Consider the following 24,895-nt stretch of genomic DNA (forward strand, 5'->3'; position numbering starts at 1 on the left):
AACTTTGGTTCAGTGGGACAACCTGCTTTACAATCAGTACAGAGGAGGAGGCTCCCACATACTGAAACTATAGAATGCTGGGGTGCTGCAGAAGATAAGTGGGTTATACGCTTAGGGGGGAATTCACTCAATTGGAGAGAGACCATTTTTGGAGTAAAAGTGGTGGTAAACTAGTGTAAAACACTTTTAGGCAGATTTATATTCAAAAACAGAAATATGCCTTAATTCCGACTCATATTTTAGTGAAAGAAAGACAGTTTACAGACACTTTTATGAATCTGTCTTTCAAACGACATAAAAATGGCGCAATAATTACATTTTAAACAGCATTTTTTCCCAACATTTTAAAATTGGAGCAAAGCTAAGTATAATTCTTCCCCATGTCTCAGATCAATTCTAAGATAATTTGCTCTGCTTTGGTTCAGTCAATCTTCATTTCACCCCTCTTGTGGGTTCCCCATTGGGGAATTATTATCATATTAATAGGGATTAGCATTTTATAGTCAGGGCACAAGTTTGTGTCTAACCCTATAGGTGTAAAAGCCTCATTACTAAAAAAAAAAACACTGATTAAACAAAAAAGTCTATTTTATACAATTTGATATGTAAAAAGTTTTTATCTCACACTTGTGATATTTTACTAGTTTTAGTTAAATGAATGAGGCAATATTAGCAATTTGAGTTGATATATTCTCTAAAGGAAAAGTAAAGCCTCCCAGGCAATTTTTTTTCCGTTTTAGCAGCAATTAGACACTTGGCCTAAGATAATAAAACAAAATTCTGATAAAAATCCTTTTATTATGCAAAATAGCATTTCTTGTAGTCAGAATTATATCTTGTTAGAGAATTGGAATTACACAAACATGTAGGAAGATTTAAAAAGCCCAGGTTATCTTGAAAAAAATGATGTATAGTTTTTCTAGGTAAAATAAACCCCCTCCCCCAAAAATTCAAATTTGATGGCTGACTGACAGGTGTACTAAGACAAATTCAGAAAGAAATGTCGTTAAAATGTTGTGCCAAAGACAAAATCTGAAAATTGTCTACTTAAAAGACAAATTCACAAATTTGTGAATTTGGTGCGAAATCTGACATTTTTATCTCTGTATCACCACCACCAATTCCCCCCTTAGGCACTGACGGATGGGACTGCAAAAACAAGTTGCAACAAGATGAGGCTGTTGACTAAAAGCTTTAATATTGTTTTCCAAACATTTCTAATGATGTCACCTCTCTATATATAAGACTTGTCTTACTATACGCCCCCACATGGCTCTCATTTACTCCCTCCTTGGAAAGGTCACACTGGATACTGCAGATACCAAATGAGCTCTCTATGTGGCCCACGGCCGAGCTTTTAGCTCTGATTTATGTCATATGAATCTTATACTCTAATGAGTCACAACATAAATGGCTCCTGCTGGAAATGGCTCTCTTGGTCACGTGTATTGTATGCAAAATGGCAATCATGGCCACAATGAATGAGCCCTTTAGGGCAGAGACACATGCTCTGAGTCGGGAAGATTTAGTCGCCTGGCGATAAATTGACTCTTCTTTCGGGGCGACTAATCTACCTAAACTGCCTCCCGCCGGCAATTTCGATTCTAGCCGGCGGGAGGCAGTTAAGGGCACTCGGAGCGCTTCGTTTTCCGAAGTCGCCCGAAGTTTCCTCGTGAGGCAATTTCTGCAGACTTCGGAAAATGATGCGCACCAATTTTAGTATGATGTAGAGAGTGATATTCAATTTGCAATTGTTTTTTTATTATTTGTGGTTTTCGAATTATTTAGCTTTTTATTCAGCAGCTCTCCAGTTTGCAATTTCAGCAATCTGGCAGCTAGGATCCAAATTCCCCTAGCAACCATGCACTGATTTGAATAAGAGACTGGAATATGAACAAGAGAGGCCTGGACAGAAAGAGGAGTAATAAAAAGTAGCAATAACAATACATTTGTAGCCTTACAGAGCCTTTGTTTTTTAGATGGGGTCAGTGACCCCCATATAAAATCTGTAAAGAGTAGGAAGAAGAAAGCAAATAATAAAAACTATAAAAAAAATTAAATAATGAAGACCAACTGAAAAAGTTGCTTAGAATTGGTCATTCTATAACATATTAAGGTATTGAAGACCCCTAAGGAGTTTAAAGTGCCAGTGATGTAGCTGGGGAGGGGTCCTGTAAGGGCAGAGACACACGCTGCATTCAGGGAGATTAGTCACCCGCCGATAAATCTCATCTTCTTTGGGCGACTAATCTCCCAAAACTGCCTTCCCGCCAGCTAAAATGTAAATCACCGTTTGGATGGCACTCGGAGCACTTCGTTTTCCGAAGTCGACTGAAGTTTCCTTGTGAGGCAACTTCGGAAAACAAATCGCTCCAAGTGCCATCCCGCCGGTGATATTCATTCTAGCCAGCGGGAAGGCAGGGGAGGCAGTTTGAGGAGATTAGTCGCCCCGAATAGAGAGAAGATTTGTTGCCGGGCGACTATTCTCCCCGAATTGCAGCGTGTGTCTCCGCCCTAAGGGGTTGCTAAAACTTAAGATTTAATCAAGTCTTCTTTAAAGTGTAAATGATCCTGTTTGCCATATGGAACAGTTACTGAGAGCCTATTTAGACTGCCAACCATAAGGCTTTATTTGCTAGTGCAGTTAGAACATTGAAACCCGATTGGTTACTAAGGGTTACTAGACTAAACGTGGCCATACACGTACCAATGTTATCATACAAAACAAATTGTCATACGTTTTTCGGTGCGTGTATGGTGGGAGACAAGATGACCAGTATCGGCAGAAGACAGGATAATGGTCGCCCGTCGATTGGGCCGAGCAGAAAATTTGGATTGGGCTCCTTTGAAGACATTCAAACATCAGCCATTGATAGTGCTGAATCGTCAGAGACTGGTAGAATTCTACTGTTTCTAAATGTATATATGACGATTCAGATCTACACATTTGTGTTGAATGAATGATCTTTTCTGGATCTTTTTGTGTTTCTATGGCCACCTTTAGGCAGACATTGCGTCTACTATCAACTTCAGAAGCAGTTTGTGAATATTACATGCCCTAATGTTATCCTACCTTTGCTGCTCCGTGTGGAGAGGCTCCTTTATCCAACAGCAACAGCGCCACCTTCTGGTTATCGTAATGTGCAGCTACATGCAGTGGAGTTAGACCACTCTATAAATACATGCAGAGATAACTAATGTTACTCAGGTGCTCAGCCTTATGTGGGGGCCTGTAAACGCCTCCCGGTGCCAAACATATGGGTTTAGTTATTTATCATTATTCTTGTAAGGAACGGGAAATTGTCAGGAAAATGGTTAGCTGTGAAATTTGCATGTTAATATACAAATAAGAAGGCATCCCAGCATACTTTAACATAGTATCAAGGGTTAATGCATGCTGGGAATTGTAGTCCAGCAATATCAAAGCTGTACAATTGAAGCAATGATGATATATTAAAGCATAAGTAAACCTTAAAAATAAAGCAAATGTAAAATTGATGAGGGTGCTATTCTAAGCACTTTTGCGATGTACATTCATTATTTTATTTTTTTAATTCCAAGATATTAAGGGATACATCTACTGTTAATATGAATGAATTTTGTTCCAACAGCGCCACCTGCTGGTCAGTTTCCCACCAGTCTGACCACCAAGTAGTCAAGGAAGTTGTCAGGAGAAAGAAAGAGGCTGCTCTGATGTTCTTCTGCTTAGGAAAGATTTGAGAAAGATTTATAATATGATCCCTTAGCTGTAGAACATCAGAGCAGCCTCTTTCTTTCTCCTGACAACTGGGTGGTCAGAATGGTGGGAAAATGACCAGCAGGTGGCGCTGTTGTAACAAAGTTCATTCATATTAACAGTACATGTATCCTTTAATATCTTGGAATTAAAATCAATAATAATAATGAATGTACATTGCAAAAGTGCTAAGAATAGCCCCCTCATTCATTTTAGATCAACTTATTTTTAAAGTTTACTTATCCTTTAAGCCATGCCCAGTCACTAGGGTCAGTAGACCCATTAAAATGCTGGAAATGTGTGGGAGGGGTCAGAAATGGGAGAATTCAGGGGGGGGAATGGAGGGTGATGGGTCCTTCCCAGGCCACCTTTCTCTGCCTTTAATGTATCATATGGCACAAATGACATCACTAAACTTACATGACAACTAGTGACATCACCATTATTTAGAGTATATTTGAGATATATATAGCGCCAGCATACTTATTATGTGACTAGGCTAGAATGGTTCTTAAGTATTATATAAATATTAAACAAGTAAAAGAGGTAAATGTGGAGGAAAAGGTGAGACAGAGACAGGTCAAAAATAATATATTTGCCCCCATCCCAGGGAGATCAATGGCAGCTCCACGTTGCTCTGCCGGCAGTAACAACCTTGCAGGTTAACTAAACTGAAATTCCTCCTCTGTGCTACAGATGAGTTGGAACTAGTCCCAGCAAGCAGGATATCAGCTGGAAAGCAAACAAAACTCAGGGACTGATGTACTAAGCCACTGACAAACCCATTGCAAAATTTAGCATTAAAAGCCTGTGTTCATCCCCTAAAAGCAGCAAATCCGGATGCTGTAACCTGCTGTATTTAGAAATGGCAATTAGGCTCAAAACAGCAGCCAGGGTCAGACTGGACGTAGGTGGGGCCTACTGGTTACAAACCTACGGGGCCCCTCCCACATGCATGCGTGGCACGCAGCACCGCAATTAGTTTTTTAAGGGGCGGGCAGATCGGGAGAGGGGGTCTGGCCCGGCGTGGGCCCATGACGGCCCAGTCCGACCCTGACAGCATTTCGATTTTGCAGGGTTTAAAGGAACAGTTCAGTGTAAAAATAAAAACTGGGTAAATAGATAGTCTGTGCAAAATAAATAGAGTTAGTTAGCCAAAAATGTAATGTATAAAGGCTGGAGTGACTGGATGTGTAACATAATAGCCAGAACACTACTTCCTGCTTTTCAGCTCTCTAACTCTGAGTTAGTCAGTGACTTTAAGGGGGCCCACATGGGACATAACTGTTCAGTGAGTTTGCAATTGATCCTCAGCATTCAGCTCAGATTCAAAAGCAACAGTTATGACCCATGTGCCCCCCCCCCTCAAGTCACTGATTGGTTACTGCCTGGTAACCAATCAGTGGAAACCAAGAGAGCTACAAAGCAGGAAGTAGTGTTCTGGCTATTATGTTAGACATCCAGTCACTCCAACCTTTATACATTACATATTTGGCTAACTGACTATATTAGAAACATTTTTTATTCTGCACAGCCTATTTACCTAGTTTTTATTTTTACACTGAACTGTTCCTTTTAAATCCACCCTCATCTTAAAAGCTATTGACACAGCCTGCTCTGGGAACCCCGGCACACTTGTGTTCATAAACGGGAAATAATTGAATAATAAAAGAAATGAACGGGGGCTTTAACATATTGTTAATCTGTAATATATCTGAAGTTTGAAAACCCAGTTTCTAACATAAAAGAGATGAAGAAAAAAGTGACAGTTTGCTATTGTGACAACAATCTTATTTCACTTGTGCCTAAAGTAAATGTCCCGGAGCCACAAGAAACTGACAGGGGAATGTAAGTTTGTTCAGGGTTGAGAAGTTTCTTGGTTACGGTTGAACTGCTTGTTTTTCTAGCCTAGTCACATAATAAGTATGCTGGCGCTATATAAATAAATGTTAATAATAATAAGGAAGGGAAGCCTGGGAGCATCAAGTCCATGTCATGAGTTAGTTCATGTTCTTGTGGGTACAGGTTGATATCGACGAACCCTTACTTTGGGGTGAAACATGAAAAAACAACGACAAGGTAAACCCAAGTTACAGATCCTTGTAGTGGAGAGGGAGTGGGATGAAATAGATGCCCCAGTAGTGATACCTGATCTATTGCAGTTGGTCAGTAATAGGGATGTGCGAATTTTACCCGTTTCGACAAAAATTCGCCGCCGGCGAAATATCGCCGACGCCCATTAAAGTTTATGGGCGTCAAAAGAATGTTGTCGCTCTGCAAAATTTTTTTGAAGCGTGTCTTTTTATTTTGACACACAAGGCCATACAAGTCATTTTTTCGGCGAAACAAGGCGAAGAAATTCGCCCATCCCTACAGTAACTATATTACCTTGTTTGTCTATGTTTGTTCAGCAAAAAACCTTTAGTATTAGAATAACCAGAGACAAGTAAGCCCAATGGATACCGGGGAAGGAGAAAAAATGTGGGTCATTTTGGGATCTTGTATAAGATAAGGTTATATACAAGATCACCTGGCTTAAGGGATAAGCAAACTTTAAAAATAAGTGAATGTAAATTTGATGAGGGTGCCATTCTAATTACTTTTGCCATGTACATTCATTATTTATTTATTTTACATTACAAGATATTAAAGGATACATGTACTGTTAATATGAATGCATTTTGTTACAACAGCCATTTTCTGACCATTCTGACCACCAAGTAGTCAAGGACGTTGTCAGGAGAAAGAAAGAGGCTGCTCTGATGTTCTTCTGCTTAGGAAAGATTTTGAAAAGGTTTCTAATTATTTTCCTAAGCAGAAGAACATCAGAGCAGCCTCTTTCTTTCTCCTGACAACTTCCTTGACTACTTGGCGGTCAGACTGGTCAGAAAATGACCAGCAGGTGGCGCTGCTGTAACAAAATTCATTCATATTAACAGTACATGTATCCTTTAATATCAGGGAATGAAAAAAAAAGAAATAATGAATGTACAATGTAAAAGTTCTTAGAATAGCCCCCTCATCCATTTTACATTCACTTATTTTTAAGGTTTACTTATCCTTTAAGATAAAGGGGTTGTTAAAAACCAGAAACACTTTTGTGACACCCACCTTGCCGGCAGCATCTGGGGACGCATTCTTCTGCAGGAGAAGTTTCACTACTTCCAGCTTCCCGTATTTGGCAGCCACATGAAGCGGAGTGAATCCTTTCTATAAAAATAAAACAGATGCACCCGTTGACTGCACTGAACTGGCCACAAAGGTTGCCCAGTCTGCACAAAGGCCATGTTGGATGATAAAACGTCCAAGAAATGTATATACTCTCTTACCTTTGTGACAATCCCAAAGGAGGCTCCATGCTCCAACAGAACCGAAGCCACGTCATCATTTCCCTCTCTACAAGAGAGATGCAGCGGAGTGTAACCCGAGGTAGTGGCCGAATCAGGAGAAGCTCCCTGTTTGAGCAACTGCTGCACTATATCGGCTTTCCCCAGCCGAGCAGATATATGTAGCGGAGTTTGGTCATCCTGGGGTACAAAAAAAGAATCAAAATTGAATTATGTTCTGCTTGAAGAGTCAAAACCCAAAAAACTCCATTCAGGAGACCAATTTGAAGTGAAGAACAACCACAAAAATTCACTTTTATACTTTTTTTTATCAGAAAAGAGAAGACATTTTTGACTGATTTTGGTTAAATTGAAAAAAAGTTCAACGTACAAAACTAATTTCTAAAAAACGGTGTCAGTATAAAAGGTTGCTTTTTCATTAGCCACCTTGTTTTAAAAAAAAAAAAACACAAACAAATTCCAATATTTTTTTGTATTCACACAATTTCAAACAACTTTTTTTGTTGGCTTCACATACATGTACAAGTGCAAGTAAACTGATGGCTAGAAAAAACAAACAGCACACCTGTGGCTGATTTATGACTTAAACACCGTTGTATTGCATTCACTGTCACTTTTTATCTTCAGAAGGTTAAAGGGCAAGTAACATGTAGCTGCATGATCTTGTATGGAATTCATTTCCTACTCCAAATATTTCAAAACATGTTACACACCCTGGAGCAGCAAATTGTGCTCTTCTTTCACATCTTTCTTAGTTTTGCATTACTTTATAAATCATGGCCTGCTCCTAACCTTAAACATCACTGGTCATGTGCAAAAGTGGTGCAAGGGGGACACCACAAACCCTTACCTTGGCTTTTGCTTCTACCTGAGCTCCATTCTGTAGAAGGTACCGAACAACTTCCGATTGTCCGGCTCTTGCCGCCATATGCAATGCAGTTTCTCCTCTCTAGAGGAAACAGAAGACATGTTTAAGTACATATATTTTAATATTACATGGTATCACAGAGGCTCAGTGGAAAGCACTTCTCCCTTACAACTGGTCCTGAGTTCGATTCTGGACTGGGCACTATCTGCAAGGATTTTGTGTGCTTTTCCCATGTCTCTGTGGGTTTCCTCCCACACTCCAAAACATACAGTCAGTTTAACAGGCTCTTGATAAAATAAACCACAAGATGTGTGATCATAGTATTATAGTATCATAGTAAGTAAGTTTGAAAAAAGACACACGGCAATCAAGTGCAACCTTTTAACTAGGGATGCACCGAATCCTGGATTCGGTTCGGGATTCGGCCTTTTTCAGTAGGATTCAGATTTTTTTTTTGCATATGCAAATTAGGGTTCGGATTCCATTCGGTATTTGGCCGAATCTTTCACAAAAGATTCGGGGGTTCGGCTGAATCCAAAATAGTGGATTCAGTGCATACCTACTTTTAACTCTATTTTAACTGCTAGTTGATCAAGAGGAAGGCAAAAAACCCAATATGAAGCCTCTCCGATCTGCCTCAGAGGGGGGAAAATTTCCTTCCTTACTCCAAAATGGCAATCGGAATAGTCCCTGGACCTTGGATTTTAAGGTTAGTGCTTTATTTCATATTCCTCACCAGAAAACAATCTACAGGTATTATTGGGACTTCCTTACCCATAAATAAATACTATATGGATCACTCTTGAGTGGCAAGCCAATCAAATATGTAATTGTTCCATGACATGGGCAGATGAGTATATTCAGACCACACCAGTATCTACCCACATCAGTAGACCATCTACTGATAGATAAAGACCAGGAGACATGGTAAGGGCCATTGGTCTAATGGTCTTAAACAGTGAAAATATTTTCTGGAATTTATCGCACCAATGCCTTCCCAAAATGATTGATGCCCTCTTGTCTGCCCCTAGTTCCAACCCTGAGTGTATATTTCCACTCATGATTAACATAATTCCCAAGAGAGCTTCTATTAGTAATACTGTAACATCAAATCATTATAAGCAATATCCAAGATTACACAAGGTCTTGGCAAACTTATATAAGAATAAAAATGGTGCCTGTGTTCTTGGCTTCCTGTGCCTCATCGCTGAGTCACAGGAAATTAGATACTAATTCCTTGATCCAAGAGGCCGCGGTTGAATAAATGAAGCACAGTCAATAAGAGTAGTTATTTCCAGAACGAAAATAGCCCAGTTTCACTGCAGGGGAACATGACAGAAATTCTGTTTGAAGAGGAAATCAATATGCCAGATGGATGGGCTTGCTATTTCACATCGAGGGAGGCAGGTTACAGAGTATTTGTGTGCCAACATGAACGCACATTTCATGCCCTAGAAAACTCAGCCGTTCTGCTGACAAAGAAGGAAGAACCTTTAGAAGGCTGGGCCCTCAGAGAATATCAGCTTTGCTGTAGCAGAAACCACTCAACTAGGGGCTTTTCTGTAAAATCCACAGCATTCAGATACATCAAGACTTTTCTTTCTTCTCTAGGGGCAAGTGTTTGGCTTCAAGGATGTCTGACACATCTGACTGCCAGGACCTGGTTAATTAAATTGTGATGATGTACAAACAAGTTTATAGACATAATCAGGGGGAATTCCCACTATAATAGGACCTTAGGCTTTACTTTTAGGGCTAGGACACATGCTGCCATGGTTGATGAAGGCACTTCTTTTCAGTGTCGGACTGGAGGGTCCGAGGCCCACCGGGGCTTCTAACACAAGAGCCCCCACCCCTCTCCAGGCCCCCCTTCCACAGGCACAACCTCCATCCAGGCCCCCCTGCCCCAGACGCAACCCCCCTTCCTCCAGGCAACTTGCGTGTACCTGTCTCTAGTTGCGGCCATGATTGGGATCAGAGGAACAGATCGGGAGACAGCAGGGGCCAGTGAAGGCAGCCAGGTGTGCGTTCTCAGCCGATGTCCTGACGGCCCAGGGCTCCTGTCTTAGGGGCTCCCCTCCGACCCCCGTCCACATTGCAATACCCCCTCTGGACCCCTGGTGCGCACACACAACTCGTGCACACGCTCGTACCAACCCCCACCTGTTCATGCACCGTTTACTAAGCAAGGCTGGGCCAGGAGGTTCGGGGCAGCAGTGACAGGGAGCCTGGGCCGGCGGGGCCCACAAGAGGCGGGGGCCCACCGTTTTTTTTGCCTGGTGTCCCGCCGTCCCAGTCCGACCCTGCTTCCTTTAGTTGAAGTTTACCTAGCTATACCATACTTTAGCACTGCTGAGTCAACTAGACCTGCCATCTCACCTCTGAGAAGGTTCCATTTGGCCTTTGGGCTCGGAGGGGGCATACTGCATGGTCCTAGAGTGGCAAGAGCTTAACAGGTTCTTAAAGGAGAAGGAAAGCTACCATAGAAGCTATAACACTATATTTATTCTGCAGAATGCTTTACCATACCTGAGTAAACAGCTCTAGAAGCTCTCTGTTTAGGATAGCAGCTGCCATATTAGCTTGTTGTGACACCACTTTCTTTCTGAGTCTCTCTCTGCTCATTCATAGCTCTGGGCTCAGATTACAGCAGGGACAGGAGGAAGGAGTGGGGAAAAGGGAGGGAGAGAAAAGCAAACTGAGCATGCTCGAGCCCTAGCCCAGGAGGTTTAAGCTCAAGGCAGAAAGTCTTATACAGAAGCCCATGAGTACACAATAGAAGGAAAGAAATGTGGTGTTTCTTTTGACAGAGGACTCAGAGCAGCATTACTTTGAGTGTTTACTGGTGTATTTATATAGACCTTTCTGAAAACTTAGTTATAACCTTTCCTTCTCCTTTAAAAACAAGGCACACTGCGACATTATAGGGGATGTAATCTTATTACACAATTATTTCCATTCACTAACTCCATTTAGTCCCGTACTACTTTGGCTCCAGGACTGTAGGAATAAAACGTATAGAGCAAGTTGTCAAGGTTTGGATGTGGTCCAAAATGACCCGATTTTTACATTTCAGATGTTGAGAGCTTTGATGTACCTTACTTTGGTTTGTTAGAGCTTAAAATTAAATCTGTGTTGTTTTAATTCAAGAAAAAGAAGAAACCCTCACCACATTGGTTGTGTTAGGCGATGCTCCGTGATGAATTAACTGGGAAGCAATGTTGACGTGTCCCATGAAGGCAGCAACGTGGATTGGCGTCAGGCCAGACTAGGAACAAGCAAAACAATAGGTAAGACAGTGGCCTTTAAACAAAACTTAAATATATTGTAGACCAAGGATTCTTCACTTGAACCTAGAGCTTCAACTGCTTAAATGTAGCCTACACCCAGTTCCTGGAAAACATTTCTACCAAATGTACTGGTGCATTTAAAAAGGAAATGAATGCTAAATATCCTTGCATGTGAATAGAAATCTATATCAATGGCAGATGGGTCTCAATAACGTGACATCTGAAGAAGTGCAAAGTACAATTTCACTATCACTACTTATTGCAGCTGTGCACCAGGCATGTCCCGTCTAGGACTTGTTCAACCGATGGGGAACCCAAGTATCAACATCTCAGTGTCACAATGGGCAATTCTCATTGCTAGAAAGTCATCGCTCTTACTTCTGTGACTGCTTGGAGGGAGGCTCCATGTTTCAAAAGCAGCTCCATGACTTTAAGCCGGTTCTTCTTGCAAGCAATGTGAAGCGGCGTGAAACCATTCTGTTAGAGACAAGAGAAGAGTTCAGGGACCCTGCACACATTCTATGAACACAGTTTCCATAACATTATGTATGGCATTGTTTCCTTTTAATAGTTTCAGATAGGATCTCACACCAGTATTTTATAAAGACAGCTAGAATCTCAGCCATAAAACATGGCAGTTGCTCTTGTATAAAAAGGCCACTTGAAGGGGATCTATCATGCTTATTGCAGGTATGGTACCACCTGAACAGTTGGCTGCTAGGGATGGGCGAATTTTTTCGCCTCGTTTTGCCGAAAAAATGACGCCATAGACTTGTATGGCGGTGTGCGTCAAAAAAAAAGACGTGCGTCAAAATAATTTTGCTGCGTGACAAATTTTTATTGACGCCCATTGACTTTAACGGGCGGCTGCGACATTTCGCCGGCGGCAAATTTTTGGCGAAACGAAACGGGGCAAATTCGCCCATCCCTATTGGCTGCATGAACTGACAGTTTTCTCTAGTACTGTCATCAGCAGAAAAATTAACTTTCCCCTTTAATTGGCAGACCTCCATGCCACGAGCCATTAAGTGAATACCATGTAGAATTAGATGGGTTTTTAACAACAGAAGGTGTTTGAGGTTATTGGTTAATGATTTCGGACTCAGTGTTGGACGGTTATCAAATGCAGGATGACAGAAAGTCAACATAGTATTCCAGCGGGCATTGTGGAAATAATAGGACTTTCCAAGTCCCTGGTCTGTCCTCCATAGCAGCAGGATCTGCTCACCCTATAGTTTCACTCTAAATGCAAAATCTCTCTGGGAGTAAAGGCAGAATGTTTGGCATATGCAGGAGCCCATATGAAGGCAAAAGCACCGTGAGAATGCGGCTCCATGGGCTGTATCTGTATCCATTACGTAGAGTCGTTAGTCTGACTGCACTTCTGAAAGTGACTCTTACTGAGACAAACCCACAGCAAACTCTTCATGTAGTTAAAGGATAAATAATCCTTAAAAATAAGTGGATATAAAATTGATGAGGGTGCTATTCTAAGAACTTCGGCAATGTACATTCATTATTTATTTATTTTCTCATCCCAAGATATTTAAGGTTACCATACATGTACTGTTAATAGGAATGAATTTTGTTACAACAGCACCACCTGCTGGTCATTTTCTGACCATTCTGACCACCAAGTAGTCAAGGAAGTTGTCAGGAGAAAGAAAGTGGCTGCTCTGATGTTCTTCTGCTTAGGGAAAAAAATTATAAACCTTTCTCAAATCTTTCCTAAGCAGAAGAACATCGGAGCAGCCTCTTTCTTTCTCCTGACAACTTCCTTGACTACTTGCTGGTCAGACTGGTGGGAAAATGACCAACAGGTGGTGCTGTTGTAACAAAATCCATTCAAATTAACAATAGATGTATCCTTTAGTATCTAGGAAAAAATTATCATGTACATAGCAAAAGTTACTAGTATAGCCTCCTCATCAATTTTACATTCACTTATTTTTAGGGTTCACTTATCTTTTAACAGATGCTTTTATACAAAGATGTGTGGAACTAATGTTTACTGGACACTTTTCAACAGAAATGCCTTGATCCAGATTTCGGACTCAGCTGATGGAACACCGGGGAAAAACCTGGTGGGCCCCATGGCCCATGCCGACCCAGGCATTCTCCTGCCTCTGATAATTGTGGCCAATGGCATTCCACCACCTCGATCACAACCACAAGGACTAAATATGGTATGTGCTGTGTGATGGGGATGCAGAGGGGTGGCCCTTGGTGGTACTGGAGCTTACAAATGGGATGGGGGCCCCCAGGTGGCAGCCCTGGTTGGCCCCAGACTCCTCAGTCCGACACTGCCTAGATCTAATGGTCACAAGGAACTTTCGGGCAGACAAGTCCAGATTTAATGGTTTACCGGGTGATTTTTGGCAAAGAAGTCCAAATCTAATGGGGTTCATGTGCTTTGGGAAGAGAGAGCCCAGATCTAATGTTTTTACTGGGTGTTATTTGACAGGGAGGCCTAGATCTAATGGTTTATGGTCAAAGGGAGGTTTTGGCTCTGTTTTTATGGACAGTTAGCCTGCTTTATTGGTTCAGTAAGTTTTGCTGGGTGGATATGAAGAGTACACAGACAGAAGACACCCTGCTGACACAGATCTACCAGTATTTAAATAAAACCTCATCCATCATTAGCTGAACATTTACTAATTACCATAAAGGCGAAGGAGCTGGAGGAAAGTGAGATGACAGGCAGTTGGCACAGAACGTGAGAAGCCTTTAAACCTCAGTGCATCACCCAATAAATCTCCATCACATCGTAAGTACACGGGGCGCCGGCTAATTGAACTGAATTCTGCTGGCTGGTCGGTTATACAAGTGAGATTGTAATAAAGGGATATCAGACTCAAATCATTGGCATTTATTTTGATGGGGTAATATTTCCCAGCATGCTCAGCAAGTCAACAGCTGGAATTTACAGTTCACATTAGAGGTTGGACAGGGAGATGGCATGAAATAGGATTAGCAACATGTTCTTACACCACAGACTTTTATAAGGGCCAGTTTTAGGAAACAGCAGAATGGGGATTTTCCTTTTAGAGGGGACCCATGCATAAGAGATGGAAGAGCACAAACATGCAAAGCATTATATTAACCTTACAGGTGTTAAGTTGCTACTCCCAGCATCCCACGGTCAGCTGGAGGCTAAAGGGTGGACAACACTTGCTCTACTAGTCCTCCTAATCCCTCCTGCTCTCTGGTGCCTCAATATATGAAATGCCAGGACATTGTCCCTTTTTGCACCTGCTCAAAGATAAGTGAGTTTGGAAGTTAGAGAAATACTTGTTTAAAGGTTTAGGGGTCACGAGTGATTTACCAATCTCACCATGTGACCTACTGTATCTATCAAATGCCAAGTTGGTAGTTGGGAAGCTAAAGGTGGGGTCAGATGCCATGCAGTTTCTTGGTATACAGTCCACTGTCAGAGTCTGCCATGCTCCATATTGCCCAATGTTAAGGTACAGTCTATTAAAGCCCCGATAATGCAGGCCGGATGCAAGCGGAGCCAAAGAACAGAGCAGATAAGCGTCAGAAGACAGTCGCTGCATCAGTAATTTAAAGGAACGGTTCAGTGTAAAAAAAAAAACTAGGTAAATAGATAGGCTGTGCAAAACAAAAATTATTTCTAATATAGTTAGTTAGCCAAAATATGTAATGTATAAAGGCTGCAGTGACTGGATGTGTAACATAATAGCCAGAACACTACTTCCTGCTTTGCAGCTCTCTTGCTTTCCAATGATTGGTTACCAGGCAGTAACCAATCAATGACTTGAGGGGGGGGCACATGGACCATAACTTTCACTTTTGAATCTGAGCTGAATGCTGAAGATCAATTGCAAACTTACTGATGAGTTATGTCCCATGTGACCCCCTTAAAGTTGCTCACTAACTCAGAGTTAGAGAGCTGAAAAGCAGAAGTAGTGTTCTGGCTATTATGTTACACATCCACTCACTCCAGCCTTTATACGTTAGATTTTTGGCCAACTAACTATATTAGAAATATTTTGCACGGCCTATCTATTTTCTTAGTTTTTATTTTTACACTGAACTGTTCCTTTCAGCTTTTGCCAACCCCTGCCTTCACCAGCACAGGTACAGACAGCGAACAAACAAACAAAATGCATGTGAACTGCAAAAGTGCTCAAAAGAGTTGCGTTATATCCCCTTTAATAAACTCAAGCACTGAAAAAAAAACCCTGCTCTCAATCAGGAGAAAATCAAAGATATTTTACAGAAAAGAAGAAAACAAAGCAACAAAGCAGAAGGTTTGAGTGTCGGGTGCAACAGTTACAGATCAGGGTGATGTGTTTGAAGTAGCGCCGCATAAAAGAGAAATTCTGAAAGGGAAAATTAATTATAGATCACAGGCAGGTTTGTTTTCCCACATTCCAACGTATTGGCAGGAGAATGACAGAACCAGTAAGAACAAGGATAAGACATCCCTATTTCTGGCCCAAGGGGCCCCTATACCTACACTGTACATTTCTCTTTATAGAAGCTTCTTAAAGCTTCTGGGAGATAGTAGGTCAATAGTTGTTTTTTTGTTTTTTTTGCCTTTTCCTATTATTTTCTATGATGGTTGCACATATAAATTTCCTTTAAAGGAGAACTAAACCTTAAAAATGAATGTGGCTAAAAATGCCATATTTTATATAGTGAACTTATTGCACGAGGCTAAAGTTTCATCTTGTCAATAGCAGCAATGATCCAGGACTTCAAACTTGTCACAGGGGATCACCATCTTGGAAAGTGTCTGTGACACTCACATGCTCAGTGGGCTCTGATTGGCTGTTGAGAAGCTAAGCTTAGGGCTCGTCACTAATAATCCAGCAGAAAATGAGCTTCCCCTGTAATATAAGCTGATGCTACAGGTTTGCTGATTATTAAATTCTGATGCTAATTGCACTGGTTTCTGTGCTGTCATGTAGTAATTATCTGTATTAATTACTAATCAGCCTTATATTGTGACATTTCTATTCTATGTGTACTGTATATTGTGAGTGGGTCCCTAAGCTCAGTAAGTGACAGCAGCACAGAGCATGTGCAGTGAATCAGCAGAAAAGAAGATGGGGAGCTACTGGGGCATCTTTGGAGACACAGATCTTTACTGCTAAAAGGCTGTGGTTGCCTTGGGCTGGTACAGACATAATGTACAACATTTCTAGCTACTTCTTAGTTAAGCTTTAGTTCTCCTTTAAAATACACATGAAACAGTTAGTGGTGGGTACGTACCAATGCTTTGGCGTTAGGATTGGCCTTCTTATCCAGCAGGACCTTGGCCACCTTGTAGTGGCCACAATGGGCAGCCACGTGCAGTGCAGTCAGGTAGTCGTTGGTGACGTCATCGACGGGCACGTTGTGCTGGAGCAAGTGTTGGACACAGTTCAGATGATCTCCTTGGGTCGCCATGTGTAATGGGGAGAGCCCATTCTGAAAGCAAAAAGAGATCATCATACCAATTCAGGTAAGAGCACGAAAATCAAATCCACACTGCTGAGCTAAGGATGCCCTGGACTTATCAGTACTATAGTATACCTCCCAACATTTGAAAATCAGAAAGAGGGACAAAAAGTACTACCACCAAGTAGTCAAGGAAGTTGTCAGGAGAAAGAAAGAGGCTTCTCTGATGTTCTTCTGCTTAGGAATAAAATTAGAAAGCTTTCTCACATCTTTCCTAAGCAGAAGAACATCAGAGCAGCCTCTTTCTTTCTCCTGACAACTTCCTTGACTACTTGGTGGTCAGACTGGTGGGAAACTGACCAGCAGGTGGCGCTGTTGGAACAAAATTCATTCATATTAACAGTACATGTACAGTGCCCCAGGCATTGCAAAAAAAAGTACACGTTGCCCCACTGTGTATTTCACTTGGATGCATGATGCATGGTGGCACAAAATCATTGCAGCATGAATCTAATATTATTTCACATAGCAGCTGGTGTAGCATATGCACCATCAGTTATTAAAGGGATTCTGTCATGAATGTACTATTATGATGTATTTTTTATTCCTAAATGACACTGTTTACACTGCAAATAATTCACTCTACAATATAAAATTTCATTCCTGAACCAGCAAGTGTTTTTAGTTGTAATATTGGTGTGTAGGTGCATCTCAGGTCATTTTGCCTGGTCATGTGCTTTCAGAAAGAGCCAGCACTTTAGGATGGAACTGCTTTCTGGCAGGCTGTTGTTTCTCCTACTCAATGCAACTGAATGTGTCTCAGTGGGACCTGGATTTTACTATTGAGTGTTGTTCTTAGATCTACCAGGCAGCTGTTATCTTGTGTTAGGGATCTGTTATCTGGTTACCTTCCCATTGTTCTGTTGTTAGGCTGCTGGGGAGGAAATGGAGGGGGTGATATCACTGCAACTTGCAGTACAGCAGTAAAGAGAGACTGAAGTTTATCAGAGCACAAGTCACATGACTGGGGGCAGCTGGGAAACTGACAATCTGTTTGCTCTTTTGAGGAATGGATTTCAGTGCAGAATTCTGCTGAAGCAGCACTATTAACTAATGCGTTTTCAAATTTATTTTGTTTTCCCATGACAGAATCCCTTTAAGTATAATCACATTTCAGCTAGTAGTCTGTGTTTTGCTTTGTCTGTAACATTAGATAATGAGCACTTAAGGGCATTACCGTGTCGTCACTCAGGCTAGACTGGTTTTCTGATCTTTGGGACTTGTTTTCTACAGTAAAACCAGTTTACAAAGGCTGACAAATTAGCCACCCACAACTATGAGACTAAGGTGATATCACCCAATAGGAATCTCTTTAGTTTGAATCCAAGCTCAACTGGGAGCCCCTGCTCTAGGAGATAGGAAGGAATATCTGTCTCCCAAGGAATTGGCTGTACATAATCCACATGGGTGGGGGACAGAGCTAAATAACAGCACCTCCTTTGACACCCCATATACATGAGATGACAGCTAGAACTCCAGTCTGTCAGCGTGGAGCAAATAAATGCAGACAGATGTAGCTTGATTAGAACTTACTAAGAAAAGTCTGACTCACGTTACCTTCATTGCTGCAGAAATCAGACGTAATTCCCTGTTCCCTTCTATATGAATGTCCATCTAATGTGTACTACAGCTCCCACAATCCACGCTGGGAGTGACACGTGATGTTTTGTAATTGCCATTGCTATTGAAAGTAGTATTTGTTTGTCTCTTTCTGTCCTCTGGTTCTTGAAACAATGTAGGAAATGTTCATTCTCCTTTTGGTCTGTTAATCCATATTTTTAACTTTGAGCCTTGGCCTTGTTCAGGTCTGGACTGGGAGTCAAAATAGGCTCTGGCGTTCCAAGTACACAGAGGCCCAAACAGCCCCCCAACAGCCCAATAAATAGGAATTTTCTATGTCAACTTACAGCAGCCCCTCTGGCATTTGTTAGAACCCACAGATTGCCAGTCTGGACCTGGCCTTGTTTACTGGTTGAACAGTCTTAGGGCAGAGACACGCGTGGAGATTCAGGGAGCGTTAGTTGCCCGACGGGATGGCACTCGGAGTGCTTCTTTTTGCAAAGTCGCCCGAAGTTCCCTCACAAGGAAACTTCGGAAAACGAAGCACTCCGAGTGCCATCCCGCCCGCGATTCATATTCTAGCCGGTGGGAAGGCAGTTCGGGGAGATTAGTCACCCGAAAAAGAGGCGATTTGTCACCGGGCCCTAATCTCCTCGTGTGTCTTTGCCCTTACATTGATTTTACTCCCTCGTTAGCCTGATTAACTGTAATTTGGATCTTCATCCCTTAAGTCTACTAGAAATCATGTAAACAAAGGTTTAATTATCCTTTAAGCAACCAGTTGCACTTAGGTCACACGTCGCCCCACAATCGCCCGTACCTTTGTCTTGGGCATGATTGGCGCGCCTCTATCCAGCAGCATCCCCACCACCTGCTCGTGGCCGCTCCTTGCTCCGCAGTGAAGAGGTGTCAGCCCATCCTATTGGAAATAATGGCATTAATTAGCATCAACTGCCGTCTATCGCCCCCAAATGCATCGTTAAACAAACGTATTCCCTTTTATTGACTTTTAGATCAATGACATAAATATTGTTTATAGCCAACCGTCTTTAAACCCCTATGGTGACTCAGCTCGGAGCTTGGGGATCACAACGGCCAAAAAACCGACAGCTGAACGTGAAGGTCTCCTTGAATCCCCTTGAACGTTATTGTTGCTCTGTGAACCATTAGGGGATTCAGCCGAATTAATTAGCACAGTATAACCCAGTACTTCATGGAATATCCTCTTTGATTCAACGAAGAAGCGACAATATTACACGTCACACTTTCCCTTTATTTATGTTGTTGTCATAAGGGCCGCATTTCGAATTCATGTGAGTTTTAAAACTCCCGTAAACTCCCATGAACTCTAAATTCGACCAATCGAAATTTATTATAAAAATCGAATTTTTTTAAAACGGGTGAATAGGATTGACCCGAAAAATCTAATTCAATTCGAATTTTAAAAACTCGAATGTCAGGAAGGCTGCAAACAACTCCAAATTAATCCCTGGACGTCTCCCATTGACGTTAACGGCAATTCGGCAGGTTTTAGGTGGCGAATAGTTGAATTTGAGTTCTTAAAGGGCCAAAGTATGATACATTTCGAAAATTGAATTCAAATTTTTTGAAAAACTCTAATCGAATTTGGATAACTCCCTAGTCTAATTTGACCGTTTTGACCACACAAAAAAACTTGAAAATTAGAATTTTCAATTTGACCCTTGATATATTTGCTCCTTATTGTCGTTTTGTGGTCAAGGGGCCCCCCCTTATCTAAAATTATCTTTAGTGCTCAGAAAGGCCCCCTTTGTGGCTGGTCGGCTTAACAGAAGAAACTGCTGTTGGTAATTGCAGAACTGAACTTTCCTCCTTTTGACTGCACTGAATCAGTGCTGGGAGTATCTGTGCATGGGTCAGTGCTGGGAGTATCTGTGCATGGGTCAGTGCTGGGAGTATCTGTGCATGGGTCAGTGCTGGGAGTATCTGTGCATGGGTCAGTGCTGGGGGTATCTGTGCATGGGTCAGTGGTGGGAGTATCTGTGCATGGGTCAGTGCTGGGAGTATCTGTGCATGGGTCAGTGCTGGGAGTATCTGTGCATGGGTCAGTGCTGGGAGTATCTGTGCATGGGTCAGTGCTGGGAGTATCTGTGCATGGGTCAGTGCTGGGAGTATCTATGCATGGGTCAGTGCTGGGAGTATCTGTGCATGGGTCAGTGCTGGGGGTATTTGTGCATGGGTCAGTGCTGGGAGTATCTGTGCATGGGTCAGTGCTGGGGGGTATCTGTGCATGGGTCAGTGCTGGGAGTATCTGTGCATGGGTCAGTGCTGGGGGGTATCTGTGCATGGGTCAGTGCTAGGAGTATCTGTGCATAGGTCAGTGCTGGGAGTTTCTGTGCATGGGTCAGTGCTGGGGGTATCTATGCATGGGTCAGTGCTGGAAGTATCTGTGCATGGGTCAGTGCTGGGAGTATCTGTGCATGGGTCAGTGCTGGGAGTATCTGTGCATGGGTCAGTGCTGGGAGTATCTGTGCATGGGTCAGTGCTGGGGGTATCTATGCATGGGTCAGTGCTGGAAGTATCTGTGCATGGGTCAGTGCTGGGAGTATCTGTGCATGGGTCAGTGCTGGGAGTATCTGTGCATGGGTCAGTGCTGGGAGTATCTGTGCATGGGTCAGTGCTGGGAGTATCTGTGCATTGGTCAGTGCTGGGAGTATCTGTGCATGGGATTCAGCCATTCCATGTGTCCGGGTGCTGTAACATTCTCAGAACTGGGCCGTGGGCAGCAGGGAAATCTGCTCAGCCAGCACATTCTCAGCTGATTCTCAAACAGATAAAGCCAGTGAAGTTACATTTTAGCTAGAGTCGACTGCTTTCATCCACTGGAAGGTCTGGCAACGTTCCCAGGGCCCATTCCTCATTCTGTGTGGGTCAAACCAGCTGCTTCTGTTACCTGACGTGACACTATGTTGTGTAGATACAGTAAAAATCTCTAGCAAAACCCCAATGCCATAAAACCAACACACACATGGCCTCAGCCCTCCTCTTCAGAGTATATACACCCTGTGTGTATATATATATATATATATATATTATATATATATATATATATATATATATATATATATATATATATATATATAATATATATATAGAGCACCCTACTGTACAACAGAGAGGATATTTAAAAAAAAAGTAATAAAATCTAGGGACGCCTTTATAGCAACCAGGGAAATCACTGTAACATGACATAATTATACATATTTTAGATATAAGGAAAAATCTTAGGAAAAAAAGGGAAGGGATGGTTAATTGACCCTTCAAAGGGGGGAAATGAAAATGTAATATACACTTCAGCATACTGATAAAAGAAACTTTGTAAATACAATCAATTAAATATTCTGCATCATTTCTGAATTCACTATTCCTCTCTCAGCATCTGTTTCTCTTCATACATCTGCTAGTTCCCCTTTAGATCAAACAACAAATTTAATTTAAGGCGGTTATTCCTGTTGGATCATGATTGGGATTGGTTTTTATCATTTACCGAATTGAGATATAAAAAGGAATATAGCATAGAATGGACACTTGGTGGCGCTGCTGCTCCAACAGAAATCGCTGGTATCCCACAAGGCTGATGTACAGCCGTACCCAGAGCATTGCAGTATATACAGGATTGCAGTGAGTTGCAGAGAATATTTTATTTGACACAGTAAAAAAAAAAAAGATGCTATTCACTGGCAAATCGCTGCGACAAAGACAGAGATGTCAACCAATATATTAAACCATCAGTGATTTTATAATCCCTGGTCACATTCTTGCTTTTTGGCATTTGATGCAGAATTCAAACATTTCTTGGGGTTTATAAAGGGGGTGGGGCACTGCTAGTTGCGCATGCAGCTGCTGTATGTGCAGATTGGCGTAGCAGCCCTATGCATTAATGCTAACATAGACAGAACGGAGCAGAAAGGTTATCTCAAGGCTCTGCTCACTCTTTGGAAGGCACAACACATACTGTTTAGAGAGGGAGTAGGTTTATTTCCCATACACTATTGAACTTAATGAATGTGCCTTTTTTCAACCTCATCTGCTATTTAACTATATACAGGGGACCCCGTGTGTTATTATAAGTGTCGGGTATAGGATCGTAAAGGTCCCCATACACGGGCCGATAAAAGCTGCCGACAGACTGTTCAGCAGCTTACTGGCTATCCGATGGGCTTCCCCGATCGATATCTGGCCAAAAATCGGCCAGATCTTGATCAGGTAGGATAAAAAATACAGTCGAATCACACCTGCATCTCTGCTTGTATGATGTCCCGCGATCCAACTGCCTGTATCGGATCCATTCTGATTGCCCACTTCATATTTGGCGAAACGAGCGGATCTCTACGTCTATGACCACCTTTAGGCTAACAATGTTTGACACCTATCCCTGACATCACTCTGTCTGATGCACAAACCCCCCCCACCAACCTCACATGTTCCAGGGCAGTGGGTCCCACTAGGGTCCCAATAGAGGCAGTGGCCGGTCCCCTCTGCAAAAAAAATTTCAGAGGGGCCTTGCGCACTGTTTTCCCCATCCTCCTGCCCACTTCCCTTCCTACCTCCGCCCATGTTCTGCCTCCGCCCCGCCCACTACCCCCAGTGGAAGTTCCATGACCTTCGGCCTCTTGCTTTTATATGGCCATGGAACTTCTCTGTAACTTATAATATCCTTATATTTTACAATAGGGGGTACTTTATTCACTATATACATAGGGGCATTATAACTCATTTTACTCTGCTGCTGCCTAACCTCACTGGCATCTGTATTACCATATAAATAAATGTTATTTAAATAAAGGATCATTCTGTAATTTGTATCTTCATACCTTAAGTCTACTATCATATAATCATATAAACATTAAATAAACCCAATAGGTTGGGTTTCCTTCCAGTAAGATTTAATTATATCTGAGTTGGGATCAGGTACAAGCTACTGTTTGATTATTACAGAGAAAAAGGAAATTATTTTTTTTAAAAATTGAATAATTTGGAAAAATAGAGTCCATAATTTGGAGCTTTCTGGATAATGGGTCCCATTCCTGTACTGAAGAGAAAAAAAGGGAACACATATTCCTTTAAGAGGCCAGGCTATTACAATGTAGAAATGTTTTCCGTTCTCCAGGGGTAAGTCCAGTTGGCCGGGTCTCTGCTCCAGTGATATTTAATGCATAAGCCATAAGGCTGACTCCATTCCCAGAATCAATAGAGCAACATCAGCTTTACGTAAAACAAAATGTGTGAATCTCCGGAAGAATGCAAATTCAGCATCAAGTCTCATTAATACGCACCACAGCCTCGTGGAATGAAAATCTGGAGACTGGCAACCTACTCGAACAACGTCCTCAAGGCCATATTATAGGACAACTAGGGCATTTAATTATATGGTTTTATTCATAGAGTTTGGGCCTCGACAAGTCACATGCTTGCTTTTAATTATATTCTGCTGAATATTATTAGAATAAAAGATATGTTATATTTTTCTGAGGCATATAGTGAATATTAGTAGACTACCACTAGGTACAGAATGAAGTTAACAGCAGGGAAAATAACAGTGTTGTAAAGACTCCAGATATCACTAAAACTATCCCTTCTGGGCATCCTATTACTCATCCATAGATAACATATAAACTAGAGCATTTGGCCTCACTAGACTTCTCAAGGTCAGAATCTGATCCAAGGAAATCTATGGCAGGATAATTTTGATGAGAGAGAGCAAACCCCCCACACCCCAAGCAAGCAAATACAGTATTTCTAATCAGATTAATAGTCAGACCAGCTTTTACCAGGAAGTAGTGATGTGCGGGATGGGACTATACCAGTGGGTTTACCCGCGGGTTGGGCGGGTTCAGTTGATCACACTGCTCCTCTTCAGGGTTGCGGGTGGATTCTGGTTGAGCTCATCTGCCTGCTCTCCCCACCCCCATTCTTAGACTGCCCTTTTAACTTCCTGCTTCCTGTTTTATAGACTCGTGCCTGCCCCACCCATCCCTTTTGTGACGTCACCTGCGAGGCGTGTTGGCGCAAGTCTATAAATGGAGGAGGGAAGGCAGGTGTGGGTGGGTTAGGTTGGTACAGGTCGAGTGCGGGTCAAGGTTTTCTCGACCAGCACATCCCTACCAGGGAGTACAGGGCCCACAGGGGCTGCTGCCAGGGCCGGATTTACATAGCAGGCACCCCAAGGTGGCTGACATTCATTACCCGATCCCTTCCTTTTTATTTTGCGCAAATTTTCATCATCTGGACTGGAGCAATGGGGATTGGTGCACAGGATATTTAAAAAATAATTTATCTCCTGCGCATCTCCAGTATTTATGAACCAATGTGGGCGTGGTTGGGCAGCATGACGCCCCCAAAAAACCTGCCGCCCTAGGCCTGGGCCTTGATGGCCTTTCCACAAATCCGGGCCTGGTTGTTGCCTCAGGGCCCACCACCCAAGTAACAAACTCTTCTAGGCTGCCTTGCCTACCTTCTACTTCCTCATTGTGGCCGAGAACAGGGGTTGGAGTGCCCAAGGTATCTGGCAGGGAGTGGGCCTGGGTCAGCGGGGTCTAGGTCGGTGGGGCCCACCAGGTTTTTTCCCGGTGCCCCGCTGGCCCAG

At 42.3% G+C, this 24,895-nt stretch overlaps 1 protein-coding gene across 40 annotated transcripts in view; it reads right to left on the reverse strand.

Moving 5' to 3' along the window:
- LOC108696078 (ankyrin-3) overlaps window positions 1-24,895 on the reverse strand; it is a 360,221-nt gene that overhangs the window by 98,135 nt on the left and 237,191 nt on the right. For all 40 annotated transcript variants that reach the window (XM_018225102.2, XM_041570241.1, XM_041570240.1 and 37 more), the window contains 8 exons: window positions 19,091-19,189; window positions 16,483-16,680; window positions 11,620-11,718; window positions 11,121-11,219; window positions 7,934-8,032; window positions 7,066-7,263; window positions 6,848-6,946; window positions 3,074-3,172 (listed from right to left, as the gene is read on the reverse strand). In XM_018225102.2, the coding sequence (XP_018080591.1) occupies window positions 3,074-3,172; window positions 6,848-6,946; window positions 7,066-7,263; window positions 7,934-8,032; window positions 11,121-11,219; window positions 11,620-11,718; window positions 16,483-16,680; window positions 19,091-19,189 (990 nt within the window). The remainder of the gene's footprint in view (window positions 1-3,073; window positions 3,173-6,847; window positions 6,947-7,065; window positions 7,264-7,933; window positions 8,033-11,120; window positions 11,220-11,619; window positions 11,719-16,482; window positions 16,681-19,090; window positions 19,190-24,895) is intronic.

This window comes from Xenopus laevis, chromosome 7L, assembly GCF_017654675.1.
Source record: "Xenopus laevis strain J_2021 chromosome 7L, Xenopus_laevis_v10.1, whole genome shotgun sequence".
Taxonomy (NCBI): domain Eukaryota; kingdom Metazoa; phylum Chordata; class Amphibia; order Anura; family Pipidae; genus Xenopus; species Xenopus laevis.